At 33.3% G+C, this 17671-nt stretch overlaps 1 protein-coding gene and 1 long non-coding RNA gene across 2 annotated transcripts; both read left to right on the plus strand.

Moving 5' to 3' along the window:
* The first annotated feature begins 14373 nt into the window (after positions 1 to 14373).
* On the plus strand, positions 14374 to 17451 carry LOC142629314 (uncharacterized). The gene is made up of 2 exons (XR_012843036.1): positions 14374 to 14512; positions 17077 to 17451. It is a non-coding gene; the product is annotated as an uncharacterized LOC142629314 (long non-coding RNA).
* Positions 14511 to 16856, plus strand: LOC142629312 (pentatricopeptide repeat-containing protein At3g04750, mitochondrial-like). The gene has a single exon (XM_075803272.1). It carries the CDS (start codon positions 14815 to 14817, stop codon positions 16765 to 16767), a length of 1953 nt encoding a protein of 650 aa, XP_075659387.1. The 5' UTR covers positions 14511 to 14814; the 3' UTR covers positions 16768 to 16856.
* Positions 17452 to 17671: the final 220 nt, after the last annotated feature.

A 17671-nucleotide genomic window follows, 5' to 3' on the forward strand; every position in this document is an offset into this window, starting at 1 on the left:
ATTATTAGTGATTGTGAAGCTATCGTTGGCGACTAGAGGACCAACTCCACCTAGCAATCATCCAGGCTGTCCTGGGTGCAACACATGTATTACTATGGTTCTAAAAACCAATTAAGTAACATAAGGAAATGTTCAAACAATAAGGGGGAGTAAGATTTTGTATGAATTGCTTGTATGTCTTTGTGTGAAGCTAAACTCTCTTGGACAATAAACGTTTGTATTGATTTGCTACTACCTTTCGCTAATGGTATGTAACTTTTTAGAATTTTAATTTATTTCCTATTTAGTGTGGCATGGATTTTCTATGAACCTTTCTATGTTTGTATGATACGCACTTAGTGTGGAATTTTGCTTCCTCCATTTATATCAAAATAACGTGCAAAAAATGAGCATTTATGTTGGTCTAAGCTTAACATATATGAAGAGTTCAAATGTGGTTATTGGTAATGGCAATTTTTATAGTACCTTATGCATGCGGTTCAAGCTCCACCTCCACCTCCACCTCCAACTCCCATGAAAAAAGCTTAAAATATATTATATATAAATTAAATAAATAAATAAAAATATGTTGTAATTGCAGCAATTCAGATGCTCTCATCAGCAAAAGGTGTCTTCATAGCACGCTTATACGTGTATTCATTGTTGAAACTTATAAAAAGATAAGGACAAAAACAGACATTTGAAATTGAGGGAAGCCTATGGAATTTTCTTCATGAGATTTTTCTAAATTTCCTATTGACTTTTTTTTTTTTTTTAAATACGTGTAGTTTTGTTAATTTTTTAAGATCCAAGAAACTGATTAAGTTTCTGGAAAAAAAAAACGTTTCATTTAGATTTTGGATGATTGAATAAATATCATCCTCCCTTAGACAAACATTATTAAAGCATCCATAGCAGATGTTGCCAAAAAAATGTCATTTTGCCACACCAAAAGCCTACTTTATTATTTTACCACATCATTTTACAACATCCTATTTATCAGATGATTTATCCTTCAATTCTATACATTAAAATAATATTTACTACACATTAAAATAATATATTCTCTCCTCCCAATTGTCATCAACAACAACAATAACAACAACGCCGATTAACAGCAGCAACAACATCAACAGCAACAAACCAACAACAACAACACCAACAAACCAACAACATCAACAGAAACAACACCAACAATACTAGCAAATTCCAAATCCAAAAACCTCAAAAAAAGAGGGAAAAAAAAAAACTCAACCACATCGAAACCGCTGGAGCATCGAAACCCATCCCAAATGCCGATCCAAAACGCCGATCTAAAACGCTAGAGCATCGAAAACGCCAATCCAAAACGCCGACCCAAAATCCACATCGAAACCCATCCCAAATCTCACACCCACAACCCGATTAAGAGAGATCTGAAGGTCGGCGGGTGAGAGCTGTGGATGTTGGTGGCGAGCCCTGGAGCATGAGGCGGCGAGCTGTGGAGAATGAGGCAGCGAGATCAGCGGCGAGGACTGGCGAGATCGACGGTGAGGACTGGAAAGATTGGCGGCAACTTTCTTGAGCAGGGAGGAGAGGGAAGAGATAGAGATTGACAGAGAAAGAAGAGATGAGATAGAGTTGACGGAGAGACCGAGAGAGATATGAGGTATCAGTGGAAGAGGAGAGAGAAAAAGCAATTAAATAATAATTTCTGAGATTTGCCATTCTTGTCCGTACCATGGCAAATTGTCATGGTACTGTAGATATGTGGTATAATTTTTTAGATTTGCAACATCTGATAAAGCTCCGTTTTTGTGTTTGGTGTGCCAAATGTCCCAAATATTTGGCATTTGGCACATTTGGCACATTTGCTACGGATGCTCTTAAGGGGGAAAAGAGAAAATATTACGCATAAATTTTTTTTTTTTCATTCACCCATTAGTATAATAAGTTGTGATTAGAATATAATTTTTACATGGATGCATATCTAACATCGCAATCATTATGTTCCAATCAATAAGGAAAATTATTGTTATATGTGTTACACAATCATTCACATAGAGGCTGAAATCATGTTTCAAAAACATGATTTTACAATTATAACTAAAATCATGTGTTCGAAACACAATTTTAACTGAATGTTCCATACATACAATGCTCAACTATTATTGTTCTAATAATAAATAATGTCAAATTTTTCTACTAGAAAAAAAGGAATTTTTTTGTACCTCTAGATTTATTGAAAAAAGTCTCATATTACACATTTATGTAAGGCACATATGATATTTGTAATACACTCATTTTTTCTTCTCTTTTTGTTGATAATTCGATAATTAGAGGAGGTGGATTGTGAATCTAGGACATCTTCGCTAGAAATACTAAAAGGTGTCATTTGAAATATGAGAATATTACATTTGGTTGTAATACACATTAGTGGTTGTTGCATGTGTTATTTGTACTACTTATAGACTCATGTGATACGTGAGAATATATAATTATTTTGTAATATGGTATAATATATCATTCATTCTCTAAAATTTATTGAAGATAATTTATTCTCCTTAAAAATTAAATTATTTCTAAAAGTACTTTACATTCTCTATCTCTACAAATATATCATTATATTATTTCTTGTGAAATTTCAATATGTTTGATTGATATTATTCTTTTTTAAAGTGGTCTATATTATTCAAACTTTTCAAATTTCTCATTTTCTAAAGGAAATTATCATGATAATTAAACTTCATAACAAATTTACAGTTGATATTTCTTAATTAATTGATAGACGCATTTAAATAGATAGCCATGTAGATTATATTTGATATAAACTCAAATTCTCACTTCCAAAATATCTAAAAATTAACTCAAACTATAACTATAAGAGGAAGAGAAAGTACATGTGATGAGGAACTAAAATACAACAAAATTAAATTATTTCTAAAAGTACTTTACATTCTCTATCTCTACAAATATATCATTATATTATTTCTTGTGAAATTTCAGTATGTTTTATTGATATTATTCTTTTTTAATGCGGTCTATATTATTCAAACTTTTCAAATTTCTCATTTTCTAAAGGAAATTAGCATGATAATTAAACTTCATAACAAATTTACAATTGATATTACTTAAATAATTGATAGACGCATTTAAATAGATAGCCATGTAGATTATATTTGATATAAACTCAACTTCTCACTTCCAAAATATCTAAAAATTAACTCAAACCATAACTATAAGAGGAAGAGAAAGTACATGTGATGAGGAACTAAAATACAACACCAAAATGTATCAACCCAAAGTAGAGATACAAAAAAAATACAAAAATTCATTAATCTAAAGTAGAGTTGCAAAAAAGAATAAATGAGAGAGAGAGAGAGAGTAATCACATTTTTTTATGGGAGAGAATGTCAGAGAAATAGCATATTTATATAATAAAAAACGAGTAGAAGAATACTCAAAAGAAAATGTATAGTTATAAATATCAAGTTATCCTAAACATGCAATGTAATATAATACATTATATCATTGTATATTATATAATGACAAAGGATAATATCTTGTGGGGTCATGGATTTTGGGATTTGGCCGAGAGCATGTGGGTTTGGCCGAGAAGCATGGGTGGTCCTAGTCCGAGGATTACTATCTCCTCGGACAAAGCCAAAATGTAAATCTAGTATAAATCCTAATGATCAAGGATGACCTTCCAAGAAGTTCTAATGATAGCAACGAGTATCATGAACGTACAAGAGGGATAAGGACTCAAAAATATCTAAGGGAAAACTGCTACCACCGCATTAATGAGGAAGTGACCTCTGAACAGTATTATGGCAGCCTTACAGCCACCCCAGAAGACTTTTAGAGGGGGCTGATGGGACAACCATCAACTGTCCACATGTAGTCCACGTGTAGGGTAAGGATAAAGGGAGAGAAGTAATATAAATAAGGGTAGAGATCCCAGAGAGAAAGAAAAAAAAAAGGAGAAGAGAAAGCACTATAGCAATCTCAACAATTCCTGTAACCATGGTCATCCAATATACGCTAGAACAGAGCTCCTCGGACTGTGCCGAGAACCAACTTTCTCGCACAAACCGGGTTCAATTCTTGTTGGCTCATCATCCAAAACCATATTAACTGTTATCCAAGCACTAAAGCCTAGCTCTTTGACCCACTCTCTACAAATTTGTTGTACTGGGTTCACTAGGCCAAGATCCCTTACATTTTGGGCTTGGTCTGAAAATTGTGTCCCCACAATTGGCGCCGTCTGTGGGAAGAGCTTGTGTGATAGTGAGTGCAATGGTTAAAGATGATACAATTAGGCCCCCATCAGTAAGAGTCCCTGGGGAAAGCCATTATGGTGGCCAGTTTGCTATGTGAGCAAGTCACTACATGAGGCACACAGTTGTTGTCCTAACTTAGCTTCCGCTCAGGTCTATACTACAAAGTGCAGATTATACGGGGAGGGTTGCTGAATGGGGCACAGTTCTGGGAGTTTTTGACATCAAGTACATGCCTTGTACCTTTGTCAGGGGCTAGGTCCTCGCGAATTTGGTGGCCGAGTTCGCTGAACCTCCATTAGAGGAAGTGGCAGCAACATATGAGCAATTCAAAGGGGCTTTATGGCGGGGCTAGTTCTTGAAGGTATATATTGACATCTTCTAATCTTTTGAAGTGGTTAAACAGAACCTTAGCTATGCCGGGTCCTCGGACCTCCTGCTTTGGGAAAATTAACACACACTGGCATCTTTTGAAGTGGTTAAACAGAACCTTAGCTATGCCGAGTCATCGGACCTCCTGCTTTGGGGAAATTAACACACACTGGCATCTTTTGAAGTGGTTAAACAGAACCTTAGCTATATCGGGTCCTCGGACCTCCTGCTTTGGGGAAATTAACACACACTGGCATCTTTTGAAGTGGTTAAACAGAACCTTAGCTATGCCGGGTCCTCGGACCTCCTGCTTTGGGGAAATTAACACACACTGGCATCTTTTGAAGTGGTTAAACAGAACCTTAGCTATGCCGGGTCCTCGGACCTCCTGCTTTGGGGAAATTAACACACACTGGCATCTTTTGAAGTGGTTAAACAGAACCTTAGCTATGCCGGGTCCTCGGACCTCTTGCTTTGGGGAAATTAACACACACTGGCATCTTTTGAAGTGGTTAAACAGAACCTTAGCTATGCCGGGTCCTCGGACCTCCTGCTTTGGGGAAATTAACACACACTGGCATCTTTTGAAGTGGTTAAACAGAACCTTAGCTATGCCGGGTCCTCGGACCTCCTGCTTTGGAGAAAGTTAACACTTCATGACATTCTCTCTTCAAAGTGTTTAAACTATAACTCGATCATGCCTCGGTCCTCGGACCAGATGATGTGAGAAAGTTAACACTTCATGACATTCTCTCTTCAAAGTGTTTAAACTATAACTCGATCATGCCTCGGTCCTCGGACCAGATGATGTGAGAAAGTTAACACTTCATAACATTCTCTCTTCAAAGTGTTTAAACCATAACTCGATCATGCCTCGGTCCTCGGACCAGATGATGTGAGAAAGTTAACACTTCATGACATTCTCTCTTCAAAGTGTTTAAACTATAACTTGATCATGCCTCGGTCCTCAGAACAGATAATGAGAGAAAGTTAACACTTCATGACATCTCTCTTCAAGGTATTTAAACTAAAAACTTGATCATGTCTCGGTCCTCGGACCACATACTTTGGGGAATTATCATTCCACAACATCTATTTGTTTTCCACTAAGTGTCAAGACAAGCCCAAGATTATAACCAAATCCTCAGATTGGTAGCCCTGAAAGGAGCAATTCACAGTATAAATATGGGGCGCCTGAAACGACACTCCCACAAGTGTAAATCAAAGGATCAAAGCAGAATCAACTCTTAAGAATTCAAAACCCCACTTTTCTCCTTGGATGCATGGAGAAAACCGGAGTTTTAAGGGGCTATTGTGGGGTCATGGATTTTGGGATTTGGCCGAGAGCATGTGGGTTTGGCCGAGAAGCATGGGTGGTCCTAGTCCGAGGATTACTATCTCCTCGGACAAAGCCAAAATGTAAATCTAGTATAAATCCTAATGATCAAGGATGACCTTCCAAGAAGTTCTAATGATAGCAACGAGTATCATGAACGTACAAGAGAATTAAGGACTCAAAAATATCTAAGGGAAAACTGCTACCACCGCATTAATGTGGAAGTGACCTCTGAACAGTATTATGGCAGCCTTACAGCCACCCTAGAAGACTTTTAGAGGGGGCTGATGGGACAACCATCAACTGTCCACATGTAGTCCACGTGTAGGGTAAGGATGAAGGGAGAGAAGTAATATAAATAAGGGTAGAGATCCCAGAGAGAAAGAAAAAAAAAAGGAGAAGAGAAAGCACTATAGCAATCTCAACAACTCCTGTAACCATGGTCATCCAATATACGCTAGAACAGAGCTCCTCGGACTGTACCGAGAACCAACTTTCTCGCACAAACCGGGTTCAATTCTTGTTGGCTCATCATCCAAAACCATATTAACTGTTATCCAAGCACTAAAGCCTAGCTCTTTGACCCACTCTCTACAAATTTGTTGTACTGGGTTCACTAGGCCAAGATCCCTTACATTTTGGGCTTGGTCTGAAAATTGTGTCCCCACATATCTTATAATCAAAAAAAGAAAAAAAAAAAAGATAATAAATTAAAACTCAATCAAATCGCATCAACCTAAAATAGAGTTCAACACAAAAATTTATCAACCTAAAATAGAGATGCTATAAAGAATTAAAAATACACCAAAAGAAAAAAAAATAGAGAGAGTATTCACATTTTTGTGTGGGCAAAATATGTATTGAATGGAAGAGAAATTTGAAAAATTTTATAGTAAATAAAATGGGTAGAATAAGAGTTCAAATAAAAGGAAGATGAAAGAATTGAGGAATTACAATGTTTAAGTATAAAGTAGTGGGCAGATAAAAAGATTAAAGGGAAAAATGTTAGAGAAAGAGAAAGAGAGAAAGTGTTGAGAATAAGTGGATAATGTGGGTGCTTATATGGCTCACCAAAGGAAAATTCTTAGATAGTCCCGGAGTATAGTGAAATGGTGTTCCCTCCTCTCACATTCATGATAGACCCCACTATAAATTTAATGAGCGGACCCCACCATGAATGTGAGAGAAGGGAGTACCATTCTCCGTACTCCGGGAGTACCTAAGAATTACTCCTCACCAAAAACATAACAATAATAAATGTTATGTTTTAGTGTGTGTGTGTGTGTATTACCTATCAAGTGCATCTCACAAGTGTAAGTGTAATGCTATTCCCAAGTCTTCTTTGGTCAAATTAGTATTTATTTGGAAACATTTTATTTAACTTTTTGCTGAAATAATTTAAGTTAAAATTTAAATAGAATAAGCTAATTTATTTTATGCTAAAAATATTGAAAAAGAAAGTTAAAAAATTAAAATAAGTAAAATATAAACTACTTTATTACTAGACCCACAAAAAATAAATTGAAATAAGTCAAACATGGAGTGTGCATTTAGAATGAGATGATAAGGTAGCTTTTACTTATTTTTAGCTTATACTTTTTTTATGAACTATTTTTAGCTAATATTGTTTTCACTTTTCAAGTCCCATTGTATTTGGGGTGCCACGTTTCTGAAACAAAAAAGAGCTTATTTTTATGCGGATAGGTTGGCTTATTGCTCTAGCTCAATTAATTAACATTTTAGGTAGGTCCCACTCAAATTTAGAGACCCAGCTAAATTTGTAATGCTTTTTGCTAAACAAATTGGTATTTCTTCACATTTTTTTAATGCCGCCCCACAGTGGTTTGATGTTGTGGGACACACAAAGGAAGACCAATTTCAACATATTAGGATTCACTCTATCCCCTCTCAGAAACTTTTTTAACTTTTTAACTTTTATATTCTAATTTTTTTAATTAATAGTTAAGATAGAAAGTTGCTTTTTTTCAATTTTCAATCTCAACCAATTATAGATATTATACCTGATCTCAATCCAATTTCCATTGCAAATAAAATATACCGATAAATATATAGGCCATCAATCCCCTAGCCCTCTAGAAATGAAAAATTTGTTAAAATTAGTCTTTCTTTATGTATATATTGTGTCCTATATTGGTTTGAGTAAAAGTTAGTTTTTCTTTGTGTGTCCCTCAGCCGTGAAAATCTTGTATGAGTTAGTCTTATAAAATACTTTCAATGCGAACGAAATAAACCAAAAGACATAAACCATCAATCCCCTAGTCCTCCATTAGAAAGGAATAATTGATCATTTTCTTTTTGTCTCTCTCTCTTTCCTTTTTACATTTTTCATTAATTAATTTTTGGATAACTATAAGTTCAATTTATACTTTAGAGTTAGCATCAAAGTTTATTTTCCCCCAAATTAATTTTATTGTTTTCAGCGATATTTCAATTCTATTATAAACTCATTACATGTGAAGCTATTAATGGAATAATGTTAAACAAAATGACGCCATTCGACTTGGATTAATAATGTTCATATATATTAAGCATATGTGTTGAAATAATCAGCCTGGCATCTTTTAATTTAATAGTTTATATTAATGATATCACTGTAAATGAGTTTGTGATTGGAGTGGAAATGTTTTTGAAGTGTAATATTTAATTTAAAATCGCCTCTAAATTGCAGGTTTAAATATATTTGTTAGTGTTATACAATACGTGGTACAATACGCAAATAATACAATACATAGGTATGTATTGTATGAATCCTATTGTATTGTATGATAATTACTATAGTCATTAGTTGCATATATTCCAATTTTATAATAAATATACAATTAAATATGTATATTTATAATTTTTTCATAAATTTTATATAATATTTTTTTATAAGATTTTATATAATATTTTGTATTGTACGATACACAAAACATAAATATAATAAAAAAATTCATAGTAAGATTCACGTTTTGACAACTATGACATAAATCTAATTTGTCATTACCTTTTTGTCCCTATCTTTTCTTTTTGTCATTTTTTAATTAGTTGGAAGAAGAAATAGATTAAAGGCATGAATCCACCATGAATTCTGCTTTCGTTGCTACAACAATGAAATGAGATTATTTTTAGCGATGATTATTTTCTGTCGCTAATTCTAACTTATAGTGACGAAATGATTTTCGTCGCTAATACTATCCACATCAACACCTACAGTGACGAAATATTTCATCACTAAAAATTTCAACTTTTAGCGACGAAATATTTCGTCACTATAGATTAATTAAGTTCGCACCAAACTTTCTCCTACTAGTGCCCATTTTTCAGATCACAACAGCGACGAAAATTATATTTCGTCACTAAATGTTATAATTTTATTCATTATTAGTGACGAAATTCAAATTTCGTCGCTAAATCTAATTTTTAGCGACGAAAAAAATTTTCTTACTAATTTCCGTCCCTAAAAATACATTTTGTTGTAGTGGTTACAAAATTGGTTGTAACCTAAGACTACAACCTTAGTTAATAAAATGAACATTATTACATATTTTGAAAATCTAACCATTGAAGTGCATGTTCTTTACACTTTTAATACACATGTCAAATTTTGTGTTAATAGGATATTATTTACTATATGATCTATAAGCTTATATTTTATATATAATTTTAAACTACAAAAAATTTCAATTTAAACAATTTATTGATGACATAGCAATTGGTCTTTAATTTTTTAGAAATTTTGTAAGTATGGAGGATATAAGAAGAAGATATAATCTAATGGTAGATTTGTCAAAATTCGCCCCCAATAAAAATATATTAGGTAGTTGTAACCTAATGCTACAACCAATCTTATAGCTAAAGTTTGTCCTTCAATTTATACTTTAAAGTTAGCCTCGAAGTTTTTTGTCCCCACATTAATCTTATTGTTTTCAACTATATTTCAATTCTGTTATAAACTCATTACATGTGAAGCTATTAATGGAATAATGATAAACAAAATGACACCATTTGACTTGGATTAATAATGTGCATATATATTAAGCATATGTTTTGAAATAATCAGCCTGGCATCTTTTAATTAAATAGTTTATATTAATGATATCATTGTAAATGAGTTTGTGATTGGAGTGGAAATGTTTTTGAAGTGTAATATTTAATTTAAAATCACCGCTAAATTGCAAGTTTAAATATATTTGTCAGTGTTAAACAATACGTGGTACATATTGTATTGTATACAAATAATTTCATATTGTAAGTACGCAAATAATACAATACATAGGTATGTATTGTATGAATCCTATTGTATCGTATGATAATTACTATAGTCATTAGTTGCATATATTCCAATTTTATAATAAATATACAATTAAATATGTATATTTATAATTTTTTCATAAATTTTATATAATATTTTTTTATAAGATTTTATATAATGTTTTGTATTGTACGATACACAATACATATATATAATAAAAAAATTCATAGTAAGATTCACGTTTTGACAACTATGGCATAAATCTAATTTGTCATTACCTTTTTGTCCCTATCTTTTCTTTTTGTCATTTTTAATTAGTTGGAAGAAGAAATAGATTAAAGGTTTCATAGGCTTATGAATCCACCACAAAAGGAATAAAGGATATTAATTCATAATAGATTACCCCAATTCTCAAAATAGCTTATGCCCATAGAGAGGAAAGATAAACTCTTAGATTTTATCGAATATTGGATCTTTGGTTATCATATAATTTATAAGGTGTCATTACAATATGATAATTCTATAAGATCAATAGGATATTCACTTCACCAAAAACCTTGTAATGCTTCTTGCTCAACGAATTAGTTTATGTGGTTCACGCTCAGAAAAGGAAGCTCAAATTGGTATTTCTTTATATTTTTTTAATGCCACCCCACAGTGGTTTGATGTTGTGGGACACACAAAGGAAGACAAATTTCTATGGATTAAGATTCACTCTATCTCCTCTCACAAACTTTATTCACTTTTTCACATTTTAACTTTTCTTAATATTTTTTTAATTAGTGCTTGAGATTGAAAGTTGCTTTTTTTCATTTTTCAATCCCAACCATTCATAGGTATTACACCTTATCTCAATCCAATTTCCACTGAGAATAAAATAAACCAATAAACATATAGGCCATCAATCCCCTAGCCCTCTAGAAATGGAAAATTTGTTCAAATTTGTCTTTCTTTATGTATATATTTTTGTGTCCTATAGTGGTTTGAGTAAAAATTGGTTTTTCTTTGCATGTCCCACAGCCGAGAAAATCTTGTATGAGTCAGTCTTATACAATATTTTCAATGCGAACGAAATACACCAAAAGACATAGACCATCAATCCCCTAGTCCTCCATTAGAAAGGAAAATTTGATCTTTTTCTTTTTGTCTCTCTCTCTCTCTCTCTCTCTCTCTTTCTTTTTATATATTTTCATTAGTTAATTTTTGAATAAATTATAATTTCAATTTAGGACAAAGTTTAGTTACAAAATTGGTTGTAACCTAAGACTATAACCTTAGTCAATAAAATGAACATTATTACATATTTTGAAAATCTAACCATTGAAGTGCATGTTCTTTACGCTTTTAATACACATGTCAAATTTTGTGTTAATCGGATATTATTTATTATATGATCTATAAGCTTATATTTAATATATAATTTTAAACTACAAAAAATTTCAATTTAAACAATTTATTGATGAAATAGCAATTGGTCTTTAATTTTTTAGAAATTTTGTAAGTATGAAGGATATAAGAAGAAGATATAATCTAATGGTAGATTTGTTAAAATTCCCCAATAAAAATATATTAGGTAAGGTTGTAGCCTAATGCTACAACCAATCTTATAACTAAACTTTGTCCTTCAATTTATACTTTAAAGTTAGCCTCAAAGTTTTTTTTTTCCCACATTAATCTTATTGTTTTCAACTATATTTCAATTCTATTATAAACTCATTACATGTGAAGCTATTAATGGAATAATGTTAAACAAAATGACACCATTTGACTTGGATTAATAATGTTCATATATATTAAGCATATGTGTTGAAATAATTAGCCTGGCATCTTTTAATTTAATAGTTTATATTAATGATATCACTGTAAATGAGTTTCTGATTGGAGTGGAAATGTTTTTGAAATTTAATATTTAATTTAAAATCACCATTAAATTGCAGATTTAAATATAGTTGTCAATGTCATACAATATGTGGTACATATTCTTTTTTTTTTTGGCTACCGGTACATATTGTATTGTATGCAAATAATTTCATATCGTAAGTATGCATGAATAATACAATAAATAGGTATGTATCATATGTTAATGAAAATAGTCATTAGTTACATATCTTCCAATTTTATAATAAATATACCATTAGATATGTATATTTATAAATTTTTTCATACATTTTATATAATGTTTTGTATTGTGCGATACACGATACATAAAAATGAAAAAAAGAAAAAAAGAAAAAAGATTTTTGTAATATTCACGTTTTGACAACTATGGCTTAAATTTAATTTGCTATTACCTTTTTGTCCCTATCTTTTCTTTTTGTCATTTTTTAATTAGTTGGAAGAAGAAATGGATTAAAAGTTTCGTAGGCTTATAAACCCACCACAAAAGGATATTAATTCGTAATAGATTACTCCAATTCTCAAAATTGCTTAAGCCCATAGAGCGGAAATATAAATTCTTAGATTTTAGCAAATATTGGGTCTTTGGTTATCATATAATTTATAAGATGTCATTACAATATGGTAATTCTATAAGATCAATAGGATATACACTTCACCAAGAACCTTGTAGCTAAATTGATTTTTATTTTTAATGTTTTTGATAGACACATTCAAAGTTCAAATCATCTATCTCCCATCCCATTGTTATAACTAATTATATAAAATAAAAAATAATTAAAAAATTTACACTTCCAACCCTTTATAAAATATATATTATGCAAATTACGACATGGCATAAGTGTCCATTTGGCTTGAGTTTATTTACTCATCTTTTAACTTTCATGTATAATTTTTTAAAGCCTAACTTTTTTTTCACTTTGTTCAAGTACAGATATACTTTAGCACATTTTTTAACAAAAAATTTTCAACATAAAGTTAGATAAATTGTTCTCAAACAAACACTAAGTGTCTCATCAATCTCTTCAAAAGTTTTTAGTCTTTCTTTCTAACCTCATTGGTTCAAAATACAATTATATCTAGATAAAATAAACTTTAAAAGAAGTGAATATATGAGGGGTTTTTTTTTTTTTTTGTGTGTGTGGAGAAGAAGTGTATATATGAGCTAAAGATTAGAATATCTATTTTAAAAAACAAAGAATAAGATAATCAGCTGGGCCATCCGTTGGATCTAATAACGTGATTCAGTTCAGCCCAAAATGGGAAACCCAACCCAATCAGAATAGTTAGACCCGACTCTCTCGAAATTTTAGGGCTTTCTCCGTTGGATCTAGGGTTTTGATCTTTATTCCTCTTTTCAAGATAATCTAAACCCTTATTGAAATTATAAGGCTTTGATCATTATTCTTCTTTCACACAGTTCAGTATCAATTGGTAAGTTTTACTTTCTTTCTTTCTTTCTTTTTCCTCTCTTTTCATAGAAAGCATGTGCTTATGTTTGAGCTCGAATTTGGTATAATTTCTTAGCATTTGAGTTTGATCATACTTTCCCTTTGATTTTGCAGCTAATCCATTTCTTTAAAAGTTTAATAGTACAATTTATTTGATGAAACAAGGATTTTTCTACACTTAGTATAATGCTTATGTGGTGGTGACTTATGATTGGGGGTTTAATATCATTTCTTGGTTACATTAGCTTGATACTGTATTTAAGTTTTACAGAATTAAAGATACTGTTTTTGTTTTAGACCAGATAAGTAATTATCATTATAAATGTATGTTCATTGAAATTCTGGGAATGTAGGTTTTGGGGACCCTGATGTGATTTCTACTGGGAAATGGGTGTGGATCAGGATTGTTTTAATTAGAACATGTAGAATTAGAGAATTTGTCAAAATTCTTGAAGCTACAGCTGAAATCAGATTTTGTGTGTGAATTTGATAGGATTCTGTTTGGGTGCTTTAAAATGGAGCAATGTACAATGATTTCTATAGAATGTCTGTGTACACCTGTTCATGTTATGCAAGCATTCTGCATAGTTTGTGTTTGATGGGAAAACCGTTTTGAAAAAATGTAATAACTCATGTTAAAGTGGGAGAAGCCTTCAATGCATATTTAAAGTTGGATTTCTTAGTTGGTATTCATTAACCAACCGTTTTGATACCCAATATGGTCCTGGGGTCAGAAATGATTTCCGCTTCCTTTTCAAATTGATTTTTCATATCAGATTGTAGTGAGCATTTTTACTGTTCATGGTGGAGCTCTGATGTTTTCATCTCAAGCACGAGGATGGGTTCCTGAGAATTGAGAAAGCTATGTGCATTGTATTAACGTGCAGACTTTTAACCTTTAAAGCTTCAACAAGGAAGTGAAAGTGGCTGAATAAATGGAGCTCTTCAGGGTCATAGAGAAAAAGTATGCTCTTCTGGCTATTTAGGTGGTGACAATTTCAGTATTAAAGATATTATTGGTCATTTTAAAGCTGGGGACTCTACAATCTGCATGATTGCTTTCCATTTGGTCCCAAAAAAATTTTCATGTTGATAGAAATATGGTCATCATTGTAGAAAAATTTATTTGTAATAGTCAACACTGCTATATTTTAGCAATTGATCCAAAAAACAAAGGGTGATATTTTATACTATTTTGAATATAAAACAAAACTATTCTGTTCCCAGCACATATAGAGCTTTTTAGTATTCGCTGAATGCTTATTTATGCATCGGTGTGGCCGAGGTATTCGCTTTCTTAGTTCATCTTCAAACACCCGGATCAACTGGGATCCAACTGTATCACTTGAACTCAATCACCCTACCCTTATTTTGCTTGAGAAATGTTGCATAAGGGATCATTTCAAGCAGATATTGGGCCAGATGATGAGGACCAATCTCATTGGGCAAACATTTTCCATGAGCAGGCTCCTCTTATACTCAGCAATCTCACATCCTGAAAATCTAGACATGGCCCTCCTCCTTTTCAACAATTATACTCCACATCCAAATCTCTACATTTACAACACCATGATCAACGCCTTATCGTTCTTGACGAATCAGTCATTTGCTATCTATAATTCAATGCTCCAGTCAGGTATATACCCAGATAAACACACTCTGCTTTACCTGCTCCAAGCCTCCAAATGTATATTAGAAGTAAAACAGATCCACTGTCATGCTGTTGTGTTGGGTTTGTTGTCTTATGGTTATCTGCAAAACTCCCTGATCAAAATGTATTTGGAGAATGGACTTGAGGGGCTTGCACATCAGGTGTTCCAGCATATGCCTGTATTAGATGCTGTCTCATTTAATGTTATGATTGTTGGTTATGCTAAAAGGGGATGCAGTTTAGAAGCACTAGAACTATTTCGTGAAATGTTGGTCTCAGGTCTTGAACCTGATGACTTTACTATTGTAGGTCTTCTTGTGTCTTGTGGGCAGCTAGGAAATGCAAAATTGGGGAAGTCTGTTCATGCATGGATTGAGCAGAGGAAGTCCAATAGTTCTTCAAATTTGATCTTGGGCAATGCTCTACTTGATATGTACGTCAAATGCAAGAAATTGGAGTTTGCTCAAAGAATATTTTATGCTTTAGTGAAAAAGGATACCATTTCATGGAACACCATGATTGCAGGATATGCCAAGGTTGGGGAATTGGACCTTGCCCACACTTTTTTCGATCAAATGCCTAGGAGGAATCTTTTTTCTTGGAATTCTTTAATTTCTGGCTATTCCCAGAAGGGTGACTATATGATGGTGATGAGTTTATTCAGCAGCATGGTTGTAACTAATGTTATGCCTGACAATGTCACAATGGCAATCTTGGTCCATGCTGCAGCAGAAATAGGAGGACTGGACCAAGGGAAATTGATACACAGCCGGGTGGTTAGGATGCAGATGAAAGTAGATGCGTTTTTGGGTTCAGCATTAATAGACATGTACTGCAAGTGTGGGAGTATTGAAATAGCTTTCATGGTTTTCAGGGGGCTAACCAAAAAGGATGTTAATGTATGGACTACCATGATTACCGGATTTGCATTCCATGGTTATGGAAGCAAAGCTCTTGAATTATTCTCTGAGATGCAAGGGGATGTAATGCCGAATAATGTGACTTTTGTTGCAATTCTTACTGCTTGCAGTCATAGTGGACTTGTGGATGAAGGGATCAAAATATTCAATAGCATGAAGGAAAAATATTGTATTGAACCTGGAATCGAGCATTATGGGTGTTTGGTGGATCTATATGCACGATCAGGGAGGCTGGCTGAAGCAGAAGAAGTGGTTGACAACATGCCAATGAAACCAAGTCGATCCATATGGGGATCAATTGTGGGTGCTTGTAGAGCTCATGGAAACATGGAACTTGCAGAGAGAGCTTTGAGAGAGTTACTAAAGTTAGAACCTGAGGAACCAGGTGGATATGTTTTGTTGTCCAACATATATTCTACCTGGGGAAGATGGAGTTGTTCAGACAAGATTAGGGAACACATGGAAAGGAGGGGAGTAAAGAAGACTGCTGGTCGCAGCAGTGTGGTTATTGATGGAGCTTTTCATGATTTTGTGGCTGCAGATAAGCAGCATCCAAGATGGGAAGAGATTCAGTCCATATTGAATTGCATGAAAAGTGAAATGACCTCCAGCCCTTATTTTTCATTCTTCTTGCAAATGTTACTATAGACCTATGTTGATTTCCTTTTGAGGCCTGACACTTGCTTTTTTACTTTGACGACAGTGATGCAGATATGGAATATTTTTAGTTTGCTGGTTATGTGAAATTAACTTCTTGTATGCTGTTCTTCTAGTATTTTCTCTTTACTGTGCGTCTTACTAATTCTCTTCAAGGAATTTTCCTAGTGGGCATTTGTTTTGCATATAATTTCATATAGAGCCTAGCCAAAAAATATTTACTGGCTTAGCATTGCTGTTTGTTCATCACTGTATTTCCATTTTATATTATTGCATTTGTTGGGATGGTGAACATGTCAGTCTAAGCTGGAGGGAAGTACACAGAGTAGGCAACAGGTTTGACAAACCTAATGCAGCATATTATGGCACTAGCAGATGGTTTCCATGCTGACAGTCCTCAGGGAGACTCATTTTCCTGTGTATGAGTGAAGGTAGTCTTGAATGCTATGTGACTCATATTTTGGTATCACTTATTCGTCTTTTGACTGCTCATGGTCAGGTGTTCTTTTAAACAATGAATTTCTATGTAGTTACAGTTTTGTTAGGTCTTCTTACCCAAAATAAATGCTTTGTAACTGAATGTTATAATGCTCAGATTTGGACTATTTGTGCCTTATGGGCAGAAAATGGTTGAGCAACCATTATATATGATATACACACTAATTGTTCTCCTGCGCCAGTGGATGGCTAGATATGAAGGCAAAATCATGTGATATGCATAGTTGCATGCTTTTCTAAAATTTCCAACGTACTCTCTTTGGGGTGGGGATTACAATACAATTGTATCCCCGAATCGAAGGCCATGGGCTGATCACCAAGAACTATTGAACCTCCCTCCTTTTGGGGAGAGGCAGGAAGTGCTAGTCAACCCACAGGCCGATGACTGCTGACATGA

This window comes from Castanea sativa, chromosome 3, assembly GCF_040712315.1.
Source record: "Castanea sativa cultivar Marrone di Chiusa Pesio chromosome 3, ASM4071231v1".
Classification (NCBI taxonomy): Eukaryota; Viridiplantae; Streptophyta; class Magnoliopsida; order Fagales; family Fagaceae; genus Castanea; species Castanea sativa.